The 16,901-nt window shown below is 36.2% G+C and overlaps 1 protein-coding gene across 17 annotated transcripts in view; it reads right to left on the bottom strand.

Moving 5' to 3' along the window:
• LOC147349325 (uncharacterized) overlaps positions 1–16,901 on the bottom strand; it is a 226,912-nt gene that overhangs the window by 53,597 nt on the left and 156,414 nt on the right. For 2 of the 17 annotated variants that reach the window (XR_015150340.1, XR_015150341.1), the window contains one exon: positions 3,309–6,162. The exons of 7 other annotated variants lie outside the window; for them this stretch is intronic. Coding sequence is in view for 1 of the 10 variants with exons in the window: in XM_086365228.1 (XP_086221354.1) it covers positions 6,140–6,162 (23 nt within the window). In the remaining 9 variants the exon portion in view is untranslated. Of the gene's footprint in view, positions 1–2,386; positions 6,163–16,901 lie in introns of those variants that run through there. 8 more of the 17 variants (XM_086365228.1, XM_086365226.1, XR_015150350.1 and 5 more) reach the window with 8 other exon arrangements.

The raw sequence follows: 16,901 nt of genomic DNA, 5'->3' as shown, positions 1-16,901 counted from the left end.
GAGCAGGCAAAGGTGCCCATGCTGTGTTTGGCAGGGAAAGAATAAGAATCCCTTCTGTCACTTTGCCTCTACTCATGAGGCAGAGTATGAATTTATTCCCCAGGTTATTCAATGCACCATGGGCCAAAGGGTGTGGTACTAACCCTTTCTGAACTTCTGTTTGCTATCCCAAGGGTCCCAACCTGCCACAAAAGCAGGAAAGGCACAGTGTACATTCCTTCACAATGCTTTATATACAGAAGACATGGGATAGGAGTGTCTCAGGATTGAACGGAATTAATAATGTTGGATGATAAGAAGTTGCATTTAATCCACAAAGAGAAAAAAAAAAAAAAAAACTTTGTCATGAGGAAATTAATAATAACCTTTTGTAATAATGCATCTCATATTTTAGGATTATAAAAGTGAAAGGGTTAATGCTAAGTCATGTTTGACTCTTTGAGACCCCATGGACTATACCTGACCAGGATCCTCTGTCCATGGGACTTTCAAGGCAAGAATCCTGGAGAGGGTAGCCATTACTTTACTCCAGGAGATTTCCTAACCTAGGGATCAAACCGGGGTCTCCTGCATTAGTGAAAGTGAAAGTGAAAGTGAAGTTGCTCAGTCAAGTGTCCGACTCTTTGCAACCCCATGGACTGTAGCCTACCAGGCTTCTCCGTCCATGGGATTTTCCAGGCAAGAGGACTGGAGTGGGTTGCCATTTCCTTCTCCAGGGGATCTTCCTGACCCAGGGATCGAACCTGGGTTTCCCACATTGCAGGCAGACACTTAACCCTCTGAGCCACCAGGGAAGGTACATTGCAGGTATATTATTTACCATCTGAGCCACCAGGTTACATGTCAAAATAAAAAGGTGTTCTAGGATGACAGGTTGCCTTCATCCTTACGGAGATGTTTTTAACTGCAGACGAACAGTTATGTCATTTTGTGAGTCTATATACACCTGGAAGTCCTGACAATTACCCATTTTTTAAGGAAAATAGATTGACTAGAAAACTTGATGGTCTGATGATGTGCATTCCTCTTACACTAAGAACAATGGCTAGTTAAGATATGAGGATTGCCATGTTCTTAAATTTAGCTTTCTCACTGAAGCTGGCCACTGTCTTCCAGAATGAGTTTTAGGAAGTAACGGTTTGTGGGGGAGACGGGATTAGATCATTTTAAGAAATTTTCACTTTCTAGGAACTCATAGACACTCAATGCCATTTTGTGACTCTACAAAACTGAGGGTGTGATGGGTAGGGTGCAGTTTTCAAAGAATTTATTTGAGTGTTTTCTTAGAGTATCTCATTGTACTAGAGTTCTGGACAAAATCTTTCTACCTGATCTAGTTTAACGTTCAGATACTGTAATATATTAATAAAAAGTTAAAGTGACTTACTAGCATGTCACACTTAAAATCAGGAAAGAGCAAATGGTTTTGAACCACTCAGGTTAGAGTTATTTTCACTCTTCTATGGTAATCACAGTGGTCACCATCGTCCTTACATTAAGATTTTTTATTAGTTTTTAAAAATCTTCTATTTAATTGGTGTGCTGCTAGAAAGAGTTTATAGCTTCTAATAGTTTAGGATTCAGGTCCCAAGTAAATCAAATAGCAAGAATTATATAGAAGCTGGAGAGCACAGGAGCTTAAGGACCAATGTTCACCAGAGAAGAACCTATCAAAGACAGGTAGTCCTCCATAAGCACGAACATTAAACAGTTACTAGCTCCCAAAGCCCCCCTTACCCCAGTGCACCAGCAATTCTTGTCATGTGGTTTAGAAGAGTTTAGAGAGAAAGTGTTAGTTGCTCAGTCATGTCCAACTCTGTGAAGCCCCATGGACTGAAGCCCACCAGGCTCCTTGGAACATGGGATTCTCCAGGCAAGAATACTGAACTAGGTTGCCATTCCCTTCTCCAGGGTATCTTCCTGACCTAGGGATCGAACCCAGGTCTCCTGCATTGCAGGCAGATTCGTTACTATCTGAGTCACCAGGGAAGTCCTTAGAAAAAAAACAAAAACAAAAAAACACTGATGGCAGCACCTTCTTTATTCACGGTACTCAGCAGAGCATCTTCACAGAGAATATTTCCTCTATTATCCAACCATGTTGGAAGATGGGTAATGTCACCCTTAATTTCTGGAAGAGAAAATAGATGCATAGTTTCAAGGAAGAACTAGTCAAAGGGCATGTTTCTCCTTGGGGTTAACATATTGGGCCGGCCGGAAAAGAGCAGCCCAAATAATAGGTACTACAGACCAATTATAGAGGCGAAGGATAGAGAGTAAAATGCACAACCTTATATAGAGCTCATTATAATTACTGAAACCAGAGAAGAGCAGGAGTCCTTTAATTCTTCAGTAAATTCTCACTGATATTAAAGACAGGCTTTTAATAATTAGCATGCTCAATTTTTCAGCAAATAAAGGAACAGATGCTAAGAGTTTCCAAGTAGCCTTAAGTCTCAGCATGGACCAACTCAGATTAAGTTTGAGATTATAAAGAGGATTCTTCTTTTTTTAACTGAAGTAGAGTTGATGTACGATATTATATAATTATAGGTGTACAATATAGTGATTCACAATTTTTGAAGGTTATACTTCATTTATTAGTTACTATAAAATATCACCTATGTTCTCTATGTTGTACAATATAACTTTGTAGTTTATTCGTACACAACAGTTCGTACCTCTTAACCCCCTGCTCCTAATTTTTTGACAAGTCTACTGATGCTTTAACACAGCTATCAAATCTAGCTCTTAAAGGAATTCTCAGTTCATTGCACTCATATGTTTTATTGAGAAGTTTTGTTTCTTTGACCCTGATCTAAAGAACTAATTAAGAGTATTAGGAGTTTCACTATATTCCAGAGGTTTCTTAGTCTCTAACTCAACCTTTTGGGTTTTCAAACATTTTTAAAGATTATGGTTTCTATATTGTTTTGGTACTTATGATGGTTGTTATCAGAAATAAATTTCTTTCACTTAAGAGCTTTCAAAATGATTAATCATAAAAAGAAAAAAAAATTTTCACAAAGATATGCAAAATATTTAATTAGGAATCTATTTAAATTCTTATTTGAACACTCTCTACCTATAATCTTTATATTTATAAGACTACAACATCTAAGATTTGTGTTTTTTACTCTATTAAAATGGCTAAAAAAAGAAAACTGCACCTAAAATTTTAAACCCTATAAAATAAAACATCAATAGATACATCAAAATTTTACTCTTCCAATATTATTCTCTAATTCATTCTCTTTATATACTAACACTGTCACAGTTAAACCACTCTCTATCAAATATAGGAACAGAATGATACAACATGGGATGAGCCAGATATGATCAGATAACTTTTAATCTATGCAATTGTGGAGCTCATATTAATGAGGGAATCCACGTCAAAAATTAGTAACAGGAGGTATCGTACAGATGGATGGCGATAAAAAATTCCAATTTAAGATGAAAGTAGCAGCAATGCAAATTAGTGCAAAGTGTAACTTTTGTTCACAAAAAAATTAAGGTCAAATTGCACAGATTTAGAACTAAGTGTGTTAACTTCAGACATTGTCAGCAGTTTCTTTGGAAACTTCAATCACTCATCTTTCTGAGATTATTATGTTTTAGACAAGTGTCATATCCTAAATGGTGTTTTTCCAGTCCTTCCACCTTGACTTGTATACTTGCAGACTCTTTCAACTATTTCCAAATTAGAATCTCCAATCTAAAAACCCATTTTTAAAGAGAAACATTTGGAAAATGAAGTTCAATGCCTAAAGAGCAGAAATATTCTGCGTGAATGGACAGCCCTGCACATAAGATTTTCAATGAGGAAATGAGAGTTCTGAAGCATTTGGGACCAAAGGAAAAGAATATTTCTTCCCAAACATTTCCAGCTTAGAATATGTAGTGAGGAAACTGGAATTTTCAAAACTTAAAAAAAAAGAGAGAGAAAACATTTTGGCTGATAAGATGTTACTGAATAAAATATTATCTGAAACAAATGTTTAATTCAGAAAACACCTGCCAATGTAGATGTGCCCTTCAATAAATATGGCATCTCCATCCTCATTTAACATGTTTCTTAGCAATGAAATGTTGGCATTAAATTTAAACATAAGTTCAGTATAAAACAGGCATATAGCTATATCTTGTGGACATGGTGTTGTAACAGCTAGACCAGGGAGTTTCAATGTTTTGAAGTCACAACATTTTTATATTAACACCATTTGGAGATCATAATTACGTAGTAAGGTGTTTAGCGATATATATAAGAGAATAGTAATCTAACCACAGTGATATTGGTCTTTTGTTGATAATTTACATAAAAGAAATAATCTGAAAATAGGGCTTTTAATAATATAAAGACAGCAAAGTAGGCCGTAAGCAATATAATAATATTTCCATTTTCCTCTTCACAGTGTGTTTGCTGGATCATGTAAAATATCTTCATAACTGTGGCAAGTGGCAATACACAAGCTATTTGTTTTCTAATGCAACCTTGAATGCCCTTGAGACAAATGTTATCTTTGTAGAACAGAGGCAATAAATAAATTCAGAGATCTGAATGAAAACGGATTCATTCTTTCATGGATTTACAAATTACATCCCTCCTAAAAACTTATTATATAAAATAAAGATCTGTAATTTCCAATAAAAACAACCAAGGGGTATTATACTTGCAAACCATGAAAACTGGCAGACACTATGCAACGTTAATTTGAAGGATAATGTAAAAAAAGTCCTGAAACTGGGAAATTGCAATTGTCAAAATAAAGAAAACCAGATGCTACCTTGGTTGAAAGAAAAGTTTCAAGGCACAAGAATATCTTAATTACTATGACAGTTGTTATACCATATCCTCCAGGTTTGAATTGGATTGAGGGTGAAGAAAATCTTCAGAACTTATTCCAATATATACATTTATAACCAGAAAGCTGTAACTTAAAGACTCATGCAAATAATTAATAAAGAAAAAGCAACATTTTTTTGAAAATGTATGTATAACAGAATACTATTAAGATTATTTTATGGAAGAGTTATTATAATGAAGTATTTTGATAGATATGTTTAGAGTTTCACTCGAAACATTTATTTTATTATGTATCAGTTTATCAGATCAAATATTCACTAATATAGATATTAAGAAGATGAGATACTGGTCAGGTAAAATTACATAAGAGAATGGGATGGAGAAGAGTTTATGGAATTAAACCTCCCTTAGAATGAAGATATGAAGATACAGAGGAAAGACTATCCATGATTTTGATGGAGAATGTAAGACGGGCCTTGTGCTTACAATGATTCTATAATGTCAAAAAGGAAAAGAGGTACTGAACATAGCAGTTCCAAAAGTGTTTCCTGAAACACAGTGTTTTCCTAATGTCTGACTCTTGAGTAAAAGGATGCCAAGGTTCACCCTACTTGTGAAATAGTTTAGATTAATGCTTAGATCAATTCTTAACTAATTGAAAGCTATGACTTTAAAAATCTCAATCTAACAATATTTAGTGTTGATTATATTGCTAAATGGATTTCTTGAACTTCATCCAAGAGAGTCTAATTATTGAGACTCTATTTTAAAACTCCTATAGAAGCGTATACCCCAAGAACCAAATATTGTGATGCCCTGAGGGATGTTTTCCCTCCGATTTTGTTGTCACTTTATAACTGCAGTATCACACACCAAAATTCTGGTTTATTAATATCTCTAAACATAACTATGCTTCTCAAGTACAAAATACACTTTTAATTGATAACAGAAAATCATATAGATCAAATTCACAATATACATACTCAAAGCATGCTCAAAATATTACTGGAGTTCTTTGTAATACAAAGGAAGATAGAGTTTAGAATTATTTATTTTAGAACAAATTGTTATATGTAAAATATCATGCAATATTGGATAATCTCATCATAGGGCTGGAGGAGAAATTACTTTCACTTCCAAACACCATGAGGTAGCTTAGAGTAGATCAAAGCTCTTGCTGAGAACAATTAGGAAAAGCTACATAGCACACAAAGACATATGCTTGAAGGCACCGGAGAACTGCTGAGACAGCCAGGACTTGAGGGGCAAACTTCTGGCGGTGGGGAAGGAGCTTACGAGGACAAGCCCAATTTTTTTATGCTTCTTTTCCTCTCATGGCATGTGCCGATTCTTAGCTTAGGGAAAGAAGTTGAAAAGGCACGTTAAGTCAACTGCACCCATTGAGAAGGCAAAAACTGGAGTTTTGTGCTATCAAGGAAGGCAGAAATTTGTTGGGCCTAAAACCACCCAAAAAGGAAAAATCTTATAGTTCTTCAGGAGTTACCAACAATGCTGCATTGATGATTAGGCTAAGAAGTCAGGAAGAAAGTAAATACACCGTAGGACAGAGACATTCTCATGGCCCTGGGAAGTCTCTGTTGGGAACTCTGGAAAGTTGCACCTTAGAAAGGGATGAATAAGAGGAAGGCCAAGTCCTGCCAGAACAGAAAATCAGTTCCCTTTCAGCTCAATCCAACATTGCATGCATGTGTGCATGCTGAGTTGTGTCTGACTCTTTGTTACCCCAAGGACTACAGCCTGCCAGGCTCCTCTGCCCATGGGATTTTCCAAACAAGAATATTGGAATGGGTTTTCACTTCCTTCTCCAGGGGATCTTCCCGACCCTGGGATCAAACCTGTGTCTCTGAATTATTTAAAGTAAATTGTCAATATGTAAAATATCACTCAATATTGGCTAATCTCACTATGGGGGGATTACTTTCACTTCCAAATACCACATAGTAGCTGAGAATAGATCAAAGCTCTTGCTGAGAAGAATTAGGAAAAGCTGTATAACATACAAAGACATAAGCTTGAAGGCATTGCCATCTTATGCATTGGCAGGTGGATTCTTTACCCCCAAACCACCTGGGAAGTCCCCAGTCTATCATTAGATATGTTCTCTCTTTTTGCTGCCTGACAGAGGGTGAGATAAATCCTCTTTAGAATAAGAAAACATAAATTAATTCCTACAATCAAACACAATGTCTACAATCAAACACAATTAAAAAAAAAAAGTCTTACTGAAGTACAGTGTCAAAAGAACAAGTAGTAGCTAATAGAAACAAATCTATAGGTGACACAAATGTCAGAATTTCCAGACATGGAATTAAAGATTAATTGATCAATATGTTCAACAAATGAAATAAACCAGATAATCCTACCATAGAACTGGAATATATAAAAAGAATCAAATAAAAATTTTACATGTAAAAATTGTAACTTAAATTCAGATTTCAAAAGATAAGGTAACTGCAGTTGGGGAAGAGCTGAAGAAGGGTTTACAGATCTGTTAGATGGGCCAGTAGAAAATATCTAAAGAACAGAAAACATTTAATCAACTGTACTGCTGCTGCTGCTGCTGCTGCTGCTAAGTCGCGTCAGTCGTGTCCGACTCTGTGCAACCCCATAGACGGCAGCCCACCAGGCTCCTCTGTCCCTGGGATTCTCCAGGCAAGAAGTGGGTTGGACTTTCTGGAGTGGGTTGCCATTTCCTTCTCCAATGCATGAAAGTGAAAAGTGAAAGGGAAGTCGCTCAGTCACGTCCAACTCCTAGCGACCCCACGGACTGCAGCGCACCAGGCTCCTCCATCCATGGGATTTTCCAGGCAAGAGTACTGGAGTGGGGTGCCATTGCCTTCTCCTTAATCAACTATACTCCAATATAAAATTAAAAATAAAGCATTAATGAAAAATATAGAATATATAGGTGAGTTGTTAAAAATTCTAATATACACACAATCTGAGAGCTTGAAAGAGTAGAAGAACAATGGGCCAACAGCAATATTTCAGAGACTTTCAACAACAAAAAAAAACTGCATGGACAAATACAGAATATCTTATGAACCCAAAGAAGGTAAAAACAAACAAACAAAAAGATTACACAAGGAAAATCACATTGAGTTTCTTCAGCATAAAGCAAACAAAAAACCACAGACAGTTTAGTCTTAAGGGTACTTGAAGGATTAAAAAGTCATTACTTTCAAAGAAGTAAAAAAAGCAATGAAAGCCAGAAGATAATGAAACATCTTTAAAGTGTTAAAAGGAGAAAGGTGAAATCGCTCAGTCATGTCCGACTCTTTGCGACCCCACGGACTGTAGCCTACCAGGCTCCTCCATCCATGGGATTTTCTAGACAAGAGTACTGGAGTGGGTTGCCATTTCCTTCAGAACCTACTAAATCAAAATTTTATACCCAGATGATATATCCTCCAAAAAAGTGATGCTAAGATAGAAATACAAAAACAAAGATTTTTCAGAGCAATAGATTCACACTAAAGAAAACACTAAATTATTTCTTTTAGGAGGATTAAAATAAATCCAGAAGCAGAGAAATGCAGAGAGGAATGAAGAGCAATGGATAAATTAAATATGTTTACACACTGAAACAGATAGTAAATCCACAAAAGGAAATAATATGTTTTTGTAGTTTATAAAATAGTTAGAAGTAAATGTGTGACAAAAATATAAAAAGTCAAGAAGTAGGTAAATGTATATAAATTGTTCCATGTATCTTGCATTATCTGGGAAGTAGGTAAGAATACCAATTTGAAATAAATGCTCAAAAAACAAGGATGTGAGTTATAATTTCTAAGGTAAGTAATAAAAAAACTAGTGAAGTTTAATTATCAAGTTATCCAGAGATTTATGCATGGAACATGGATTGCTAAAAACATCTTAGTAGAAAATGAGGAAAGGGAGAAAAGGAAAGTAACATAAAAAGGGACATTTTCTAATGACTTAATACATCAGGAAAGCAGCAATTTTAAATTTATATACATCTGATAACACTGCTTTAGATTATATGAAGCAAAAAAAATTGACAGAAATAGAAGCAAAATTCACAAATCAAAAATTATATGGCAAGTTTTTAACATACCTCTTAATAATAATACAAAAAATAGATAAAATAGCAGTAGGAATACAGGAGATTAGAGTATGAAAATAAACACTCTTAATCTAACTGACTTCAAATGTGATAGACTATACTTTGAACAGGATTCTCTGCTGGCTCAGTGGTAAAGAACTTGCCAGCCAATGCAGGACATGTAAGAGACACGGGTTCAATCCCTTACTCAGGAAGATCCCCTAGCGAGGAAAATGGCAGCCCACTCCAATATTCTTGCCTGGGAAATCCCATGGACAGAGGAGCCTGGTGGGCTACAGTGCATGCCAAGTCTTCTCAGTCGTGTCTGACTTTTTGTGACCCCATAGACTGTAGCTGCCAGGCTCCTCTGCCCATGGGATTCTCCAAGCAAGAATACTGAAGTGGATTGCCATGCCCTCCTCCAGGCGATCTTCCCAATCCAGGGATCGAACCCATGTCTCTTACATCTTCTGCATTGGCAGGCAGGTTCTTTACCATTAGCACCTGGGAGGCCCTGGGCTACAGTCCATCAGATTGCAAGAGTTAGATACAACTTAGCATCTAAACAACAACAACAACACACTGGATACTGTCTTCAAATGTTACAGTATATGCATTCTTTCAGGTGCACATAAAATTTAGTACACCAAAACAGACCACAACCTATCAATATTGAATATATCCAGCAAATTTCAGAGAATTAAAATCATGGTGTATTCTCTGATCTCATTGCTATTAGATTAGAAACCAAGTTTTTAAAAAGTTAAGTAGAAAATATAAAGATGTTTGAAAATTAATCAATACATTTTTAAGAATAAATTAAACTTTTCTAATCTGCAATTTGTATTTATATAAAACCTACAGCAAGTAATATACACAATAGTGAAACAAACAAACAAAAAAACTCCCCCATGAGACTGGAAAAGAAACAAAGATGTCCATGAGCACTCTTGTGTTTAATAACTAGTCAGAGCAATAAGCAAGTAAAAGAAATAAGAGATATAAGGATAGACAGAGAGAAATATGGTATTATTTGCCAATGATATAACTGTCTAGTTATAAAATCCAAAGGCTTCTATAATAAAACAAGATTCATAAACAACTTTAGCAAGGAAACTGGATAAATGGTCAATATAAAAAAATAAATTGTAATTCTATATACCATTAACAATTAGAAAATTAAGTTTTAAAAATATACAGAAAATTTGCAATAGCATTCCAAAAAGCAAATGTCAAAGAAAAAAATTTAAATATGTATAAGATCTCTACTTATAAATCTATAGGACATTATTGAGAGCAATTAAATAAGACTATAAACACTAGAGATGAAAGGATTTGTGAACAGAATACACTGTTGAAAACAGCATTTTTCCCCCAAATGATATATAGATTCAATGCATTCCCAATCAAAATTATACAAGATATTTTTAAATGTGAAAATCAGCAAGATAATTTTAAATGCAAAGGGGTAAGAATAGCCTAAATCAGTTTGAAAAAGAACAAAAAGGATACACATTGCTAGAAATCAAGACTTAGTACAAAGTATAGTAATTCAGACAGTATAGTGCATAAGGAAACTAAAGGAGAATCTAAATACAGATGTACACATACATCAATACATAGTCGATTTATGGCAAAGGTGATTGCACTGCAATACTGAAAGAATTATCTTTTCAATAAAGTGTTATTGCAATTGAATATATATATAAAGAAAAAATCATAAGTGATTCCTACTCTATAGGATGCACAAAAATCACTTCAAGTTGTCCATAGGTCTAAAAATAAAAGGTTAAAAAATAAGCTCTCCTCCCCCCTCCCAAGTAGGAGTATATTGTCACATTTTGGGGGTAGGTAAAGATATCTTTAACAGGAAACAAAATGCACTAACCATAAAAGAAAAGGCCAAATTAAAATTAAGAAAGACACCATTAAGAAAGTGAAAAAGGCATACTATAAACTGGAAAAAGTTGTTTGCAATGCATTGATCTCACGAAGGACATATGCAGAATATACCAAGTTCTACAAAACTATAAAAAAAGACAGCACAAAAGAAAAATGGACAACAGATATTTCACAATATCCAATAAACACAGGAAAAGTAGCCAAACATTATTAGTTTCCAAAGGAGAGTAAATACAAATTACAATGATATACCACTACATCAGTTCAGTTCTGATCGTGTCCAACTCTTTGTGACCCCATGAACTGAAGCACCCCAGGCTTCCCTGTCCATCACCAACTCCTGGAGTTCACCCAAACGCATGTCCATTGAGTCAGTGATGCCATCCAACCATCTCATCCTCTGTCGTCCCCTTCTCCTCCTGCCCTCAATCTTTCCCAGCATCAGGGTCTTTTCCATTGAGTCAGCTCTTCACATCTGGTGGCCAAAGTATTGGAGCTTCAGCTTCAACATCAGTCCTTTCAATGAACACCTAGGACTGATCTCCTTTAGGATGGACTGGTTGGATCTCCTTGCAGTCCAAGGGACTCTCAAGAGTCCTCTCCAACACCACAGTTCAAAAGCGTCAATTCTTCAGCACTCAGCTTTCTTTATAGTCCAACTCTGACATCTATACATGACTACTGGAAAAACCATAGCCTTGACTAGACGGACTTTTGTTGACAAAATAATGTCTCTGCTTTTTAATATGCTGTCTAGGTTGGTCATAACTTTCCTTCCAAGGAGTTATGGCTAAAATTAAAATAGAATACGGTGAGAATATGAAGCAACATCAGACATTGCTAGCACAAGCATGAAATGGCACAACCACTTCAGAAAATTGTTTTGTCACATCTACCACAGCTGAACATATCTTGTTTCCATTCCCAGGTATATAGTTAATCCCAGGCAGAAAAGTATGCTGAAAAAGGTCCGTTTAGTAAAATCTACTGGTTTGTCCAGTAGTCATGTACAGATGTGAGAGTTGGACCATTAAAAAAGGCTGAGCACTGAAGAATTGATTCTTTCAAAATGTAGTGCTGGAGAAGATTTTTGAGAGTCTCATGGACAGCAAGGAGATCAAACCAGTCAATCCTAAAGGAAATCAACTCTGAATATTCATTGGAAAGACTGATGCTGAAGCTCCAATACTTTGGACACCAGATGTGAAGAGCCAACTCATTAGAAAAGACTCTGATGTGGGGAAAGATTGAGGGCAAGAGAAGAAGGGGGTGGCAAGTATGAGACAGATGGTTGGATGGCATCAGCAACTCAATGGACATGAGTTTGAGCAAACTCTGGAAGATACTGAAGGACAGGGAAGCCTGGCATCCTGCATCTATGGGGTTGTAAAGAGCTGAACATGAATTTAGCAACTGAGCAACAACTGGAAAGTATACTTATATACCCAAAATACATACAAGATGAATAAAGCCAAAAACTGGAAGCAACCAATGCCCATCAAAAGTAGTGATAAATTAACTTTGGCCTGTACATCTGGTGAATACTCTATGCTGCTGCTAAGTCGCTTCAGTCGTGTCCGACTCTGTGCGACCCCATGGACTGCAGCCTACCAGGCTTCTCCGTCCATGGGATTCTCCAGGCAAGAACACTGGAGTGGGTTGCCATTTCCTTCTCCAATGCATGAAAGTGGAAAGTGAAAGTGAAGTCGCTCAGTCATGTCACTATTAGGGACCCCATGGACTGCAGCCTACCAGGCTCCTCTATCCATGGGATTTTCCCGGCAACAGTACTGGAGTGGGGTGCCATTGCCTTCTCCCGAATACTCTATAGCAATGAAAATAAATGAACTGTCATTACATCACCACTGCTCCACAGCATAGGTACGGCAAAGTACATATCATGTGTAACTACTTACATAGAAGTCAACAACAGAGACTTCGCTGGTGCTCCAGTGGTTAAGAATCTGCCTTGCAATGCAGAGGATGTGGGTTTGATCCTGGTCAAGGAACTAAGATCACATGCCATGGAGGATGTAAGACCCTGCGTGCTCTGAAGCCCCATTGCCACAACTAGAAACCCTGTGTGCTGCAACTAGAGAATTTGTGTACCACAATGAAAGATCCTGCATGATGCAATGAAGATCTCTCGTGCCACAACTAAGACCAAATGCAGCAAAACAATTTGTTTTTAAATAAATAACATGAAAATAATTGGAGGTAATAGGAATCAAGATAGTGATTTCTTTTCGCCGATAGTAATAAGAAGGGACAAAGGTGAATTTTTTATACGGTAAAAATGTTCTTTTTTGTGAAACCACTGAAAAGTACATGGATGTGTTGCCTTTGCTCAAATATTCAATAATTTGTATACTCATATTTGTGCATTTAATATGTTTTTTGCTTCAATGAATATTAAAAAAAAAAACCTTACATGGTAATGAAAACAAGCTTTGAAAGAAAAGTTTCAGCTTTGTCTTTTCAGGTTCATTACTGAGTAGCATTGGGTTTATAATTCTGACTTCTTGAAGACTTGGGTCTTTAATTTCACTTACCGCAAAGGGAAGTTAAGAACTTTAGTTAACTACTTTTACAATAAGAAGTCCAAACGAAAGGCACTATAAAGCACAATAGAGTGGTTACGTCCTTACAATTTTATGTGCTTGTACTTTTCCCCCTAAAATCTCAAAAGTTACTGTATTGAGAAGTAATTATCTTTTTGTGTCCTAGCTATATACCCATGAAGTAACTACCAAGTGAGTAAGATGGAAGTGATAGTAGCATCCCATCTCAGAAGTGAGGTAGAATGAACCAAAAACACAGTTAAAGCCATTTGGATTTTTCCTAAAAGATGGGGACTGATTCAGTACTTGTTTTGAGACCTACCTATGCAAACATCAAATTTCTACTTTGACCTAATCTACCACAGACTTCTCTAGTCATTTTCAGAGACTTGTTTTTAGCATCTCCTTCGATGGATAAACCCATGAATATTTGTTTCAGACAAAACACTTTAGACAGCTGTCTACATTTCTCCTCAGAACAGTTTCTCCGCCACCACCACCACCACCCGCCCCCCGCCGCCCCCGCCCCAAACTCCTTCAATTCTTTAGATTTCCAGGTGGTGCAGTAGTAAAGAATCCACCCCCTTGCAGTAGGAAATGGCAATCCACTTCAGTACTCTTGCCTAGACAATTCCGTGGACAGAGGAACCCAGCAGGTTTCAGTCCATGAGGTCCCAAAGAGTTGGAATCAACTGAGCACACACCTCAATTTTTAAAGTATATCCGATAAAGAGTCTGACTGATGTGATAATCAGCACTCAATACCTTAAGATTGCTTCACTCCCTCCCATCAGGGCAGTTAAATTTCCTTTAAAGAGACAGAATGTATCCCCTTGCCCAGAATTCTGACGGCAGCATCAGTAGGAAAGAGAGGTAGACTGCTTCTTGTTCTTAAAGGAGCTGAAGATTATGATATCTATATTGAACCATCCGTGCAGTGTGTGTATTTGAAAGTATTAATGATGCCCCAAATATTGGAAGTACTAACAATGCCTCAAAATATTGAGTGGGTGTCCCGATGATAGTCCATCTCATCCTGCTCAAAATAAGTGTTGAGACATTTCTGGAATGACTGATGGGATCAACCTACGTAGATACACTTTAGCTTATCAGAAGTCAAATGACTTCTCTAAGTCAATTCCTAAAGTAACCTGAAACAATCAGAAGACTAGAGGGGACCTAGTGAGTTAGGATAAAGAGTTATCTACATGATTCTAGCTTCTAGAAATCTCCAGCTTGTTTCAAAAGAGTTTGTAATGCTTTGACTCAAGAAGAGAGCTCTCATTTTCTAAGAGTTCTATAGACCAAATCATTAAAATGATCCCTCATTTGCCCTCAGTTATAGGCACCAAGCCCTGAATGGAAAGGTGATTTCATTCAAGATGACAGCTGTCATGAAATCTAGCTTGGCAAATTTAAGCAAATTCACTTTTCCTAATTTCTAGTTCAATATATTCTGCCAGGTATTTTTTCTATTGTAAGATATTAGCAAAGGATATCAGTGGTGAGACATGAATTATGAGAGCATGGAAGCTCAGAGCTTGAGAACTTCTACCACCTGGTCTTTTCCATTCCAGTTTCCCATGTATAGCTCTCTACTGTCCAAGCTGTATGTCCCCTAAGTATTAATACCTTAATTTACCTTAATCGCCTTAAACCTCATGCAATTGATATTCTTAGGAGAGCAGTATCTTCTGGCATACTTTGAGAAGCAGGCCTAAAATTTAGTTGAAGATGATGAACTGATTTCTCTCTTCTTTTTAGCTTTGCCTATCATGTTATCCCTGCTGCTGCTGCTGCTGCTGCTAAGTCACTTCAGTCATGTCCGACTCTGTGTGACCCCAGAGACGGCAGCCCACCAGGCTCCCCCGTCCCTGGGATTCTCCAGGCAAGAACGCTGGAGTGTCTTGCATCTAGTTTTAGACCTATCAACTATTCCAGTGAACTGGAAGAAAAATCTTTTATGTACACACACCCACAAGGATCCTTCCAGGCTATAACTAGTTGGTTATAAGGATACATTAAAAGAGATTGTTTAACTATATATTCAGAACTATCCTTTGGAAATATTAGCATTCCACACAGGCCTATGATTTTAAGCCGAGGCATAAAATGCTCATGAGAAGTTTTACCTAAAATTGGAATGGAATATCCAAATTATTCTTCTTTGGATTATCATGAGGATTCAATTTAGTGAAATTATTAGATTATGGATTTGCCACTATAATGAGAAAGGGCTAGGACTAAGAATGATTGAAAATCTTTCAAGTTTCAAATTCTTGTAAAAACTATTGCAGCCAATAATATTCGTGAGCAACCAAATAGCATTATAGTCTTTCAGCTCAGAATTTTTTTATAACCTATCATTAATGATAGAAGCACCTATATACAGCAAAATGCTTTTGAAGACAGATTATAACTGACTTGAAGAATAAATTATTTATTAGTATTTTGACCCTCACTCAAATCCAATGTAAAGGAAGAGGGGTTAAATTGATTTTTGACACCCAAATTCCTTTGTGGTTTTCAAATGACTTTTCACTTACCTAGATATTGTGAGTTTCTTCATGCTGTGGACCTTGAATATTGATTTTCATTTAAAAATGTTAAAAGGATAACATTCTGAATTATAAATAACTTAATTTCAAACTTCAATTTGAAATGGAAGAGAGTTGAGAAGTGTTGCTTTTAGAAAGAGCAAAGAGGACAAGTGAACAATTTAAAAATGGAATGAATGGAATTTTAAAATGCAAATGAGTGAATCATATTTTCCACAGAAGCCAGATGTCCACTTGCTTCTATGTTACAAATCAGGATAAAGGCTTATTTGTAAGGCAAGGTTTACACCATAAAAACAAAATGATGTTTTTAGAAAAACAGTCTATTGATCCATCTGGTTTCAATGTCTATGTAACAAAAGGAAAAAAAAAAAAAAGATGGCATTTTGGTTAACTTCACCTCAATTATCAAGATAAGAGTTGCTAATCTTCCTTCAAAAAATCAATGAATATGCGTTACTTTGTATGCAAAATTTTCCTGAATGTGCTTCATGAGCATTTTCTTTGAAGGCGAGTCACACTTAAAAAGGGTGGAATTTCCAAAAAGGTTAAGCACTGTTCCTCTCGCCCAAACAGCTACATTTTAAAACCATATTGTTTGCAACTTTTTTTAGATAATTAACAAAAGATGCAAGTATGACATGCTAAAAAGTCAAACATCCTACAAGTATAATTTTTGCTTGGTGTAGTCCAATTTGTAAGTGGATCAGAAATGAACATCCTTGAGACATGAGATGAAGGAGTATAAGTGCCGAAAGTACTTAACCATAAATTATTATTGTAAATATATCACTTATCTGCAGAAATGAAAATATTAAAAGTCACATACTTCAAGCAAAAAGCTATGTTACAATTATATTAATACTTTAAACATTTTTGCATTTCCTTGGCTGCCGTGGTTTGGGTATTTTTATGAACATAAAAATATGGTGGCCCATATCTAATCCACTTCACCAAGAAAATATCAACAAATAAATTGAGACTTG

This window comes from Bos grunniens, chromosome 21 (genome assembly GCF_055505025.1).
Source record: "Bos grunniens cultivar Pamir isolate PY7600 chromosome 21, Bosgru_T2T1.0, whole genome shotgun sequence".
NCBI lineage: Eukaryota > Metazoa > Chordata > Mammalia > Artiodactyla > Bovidae > Bos > Bos grunniens.
This window is presented reverse-complemented; position numbering and strand designations above follow the sequence as displayed.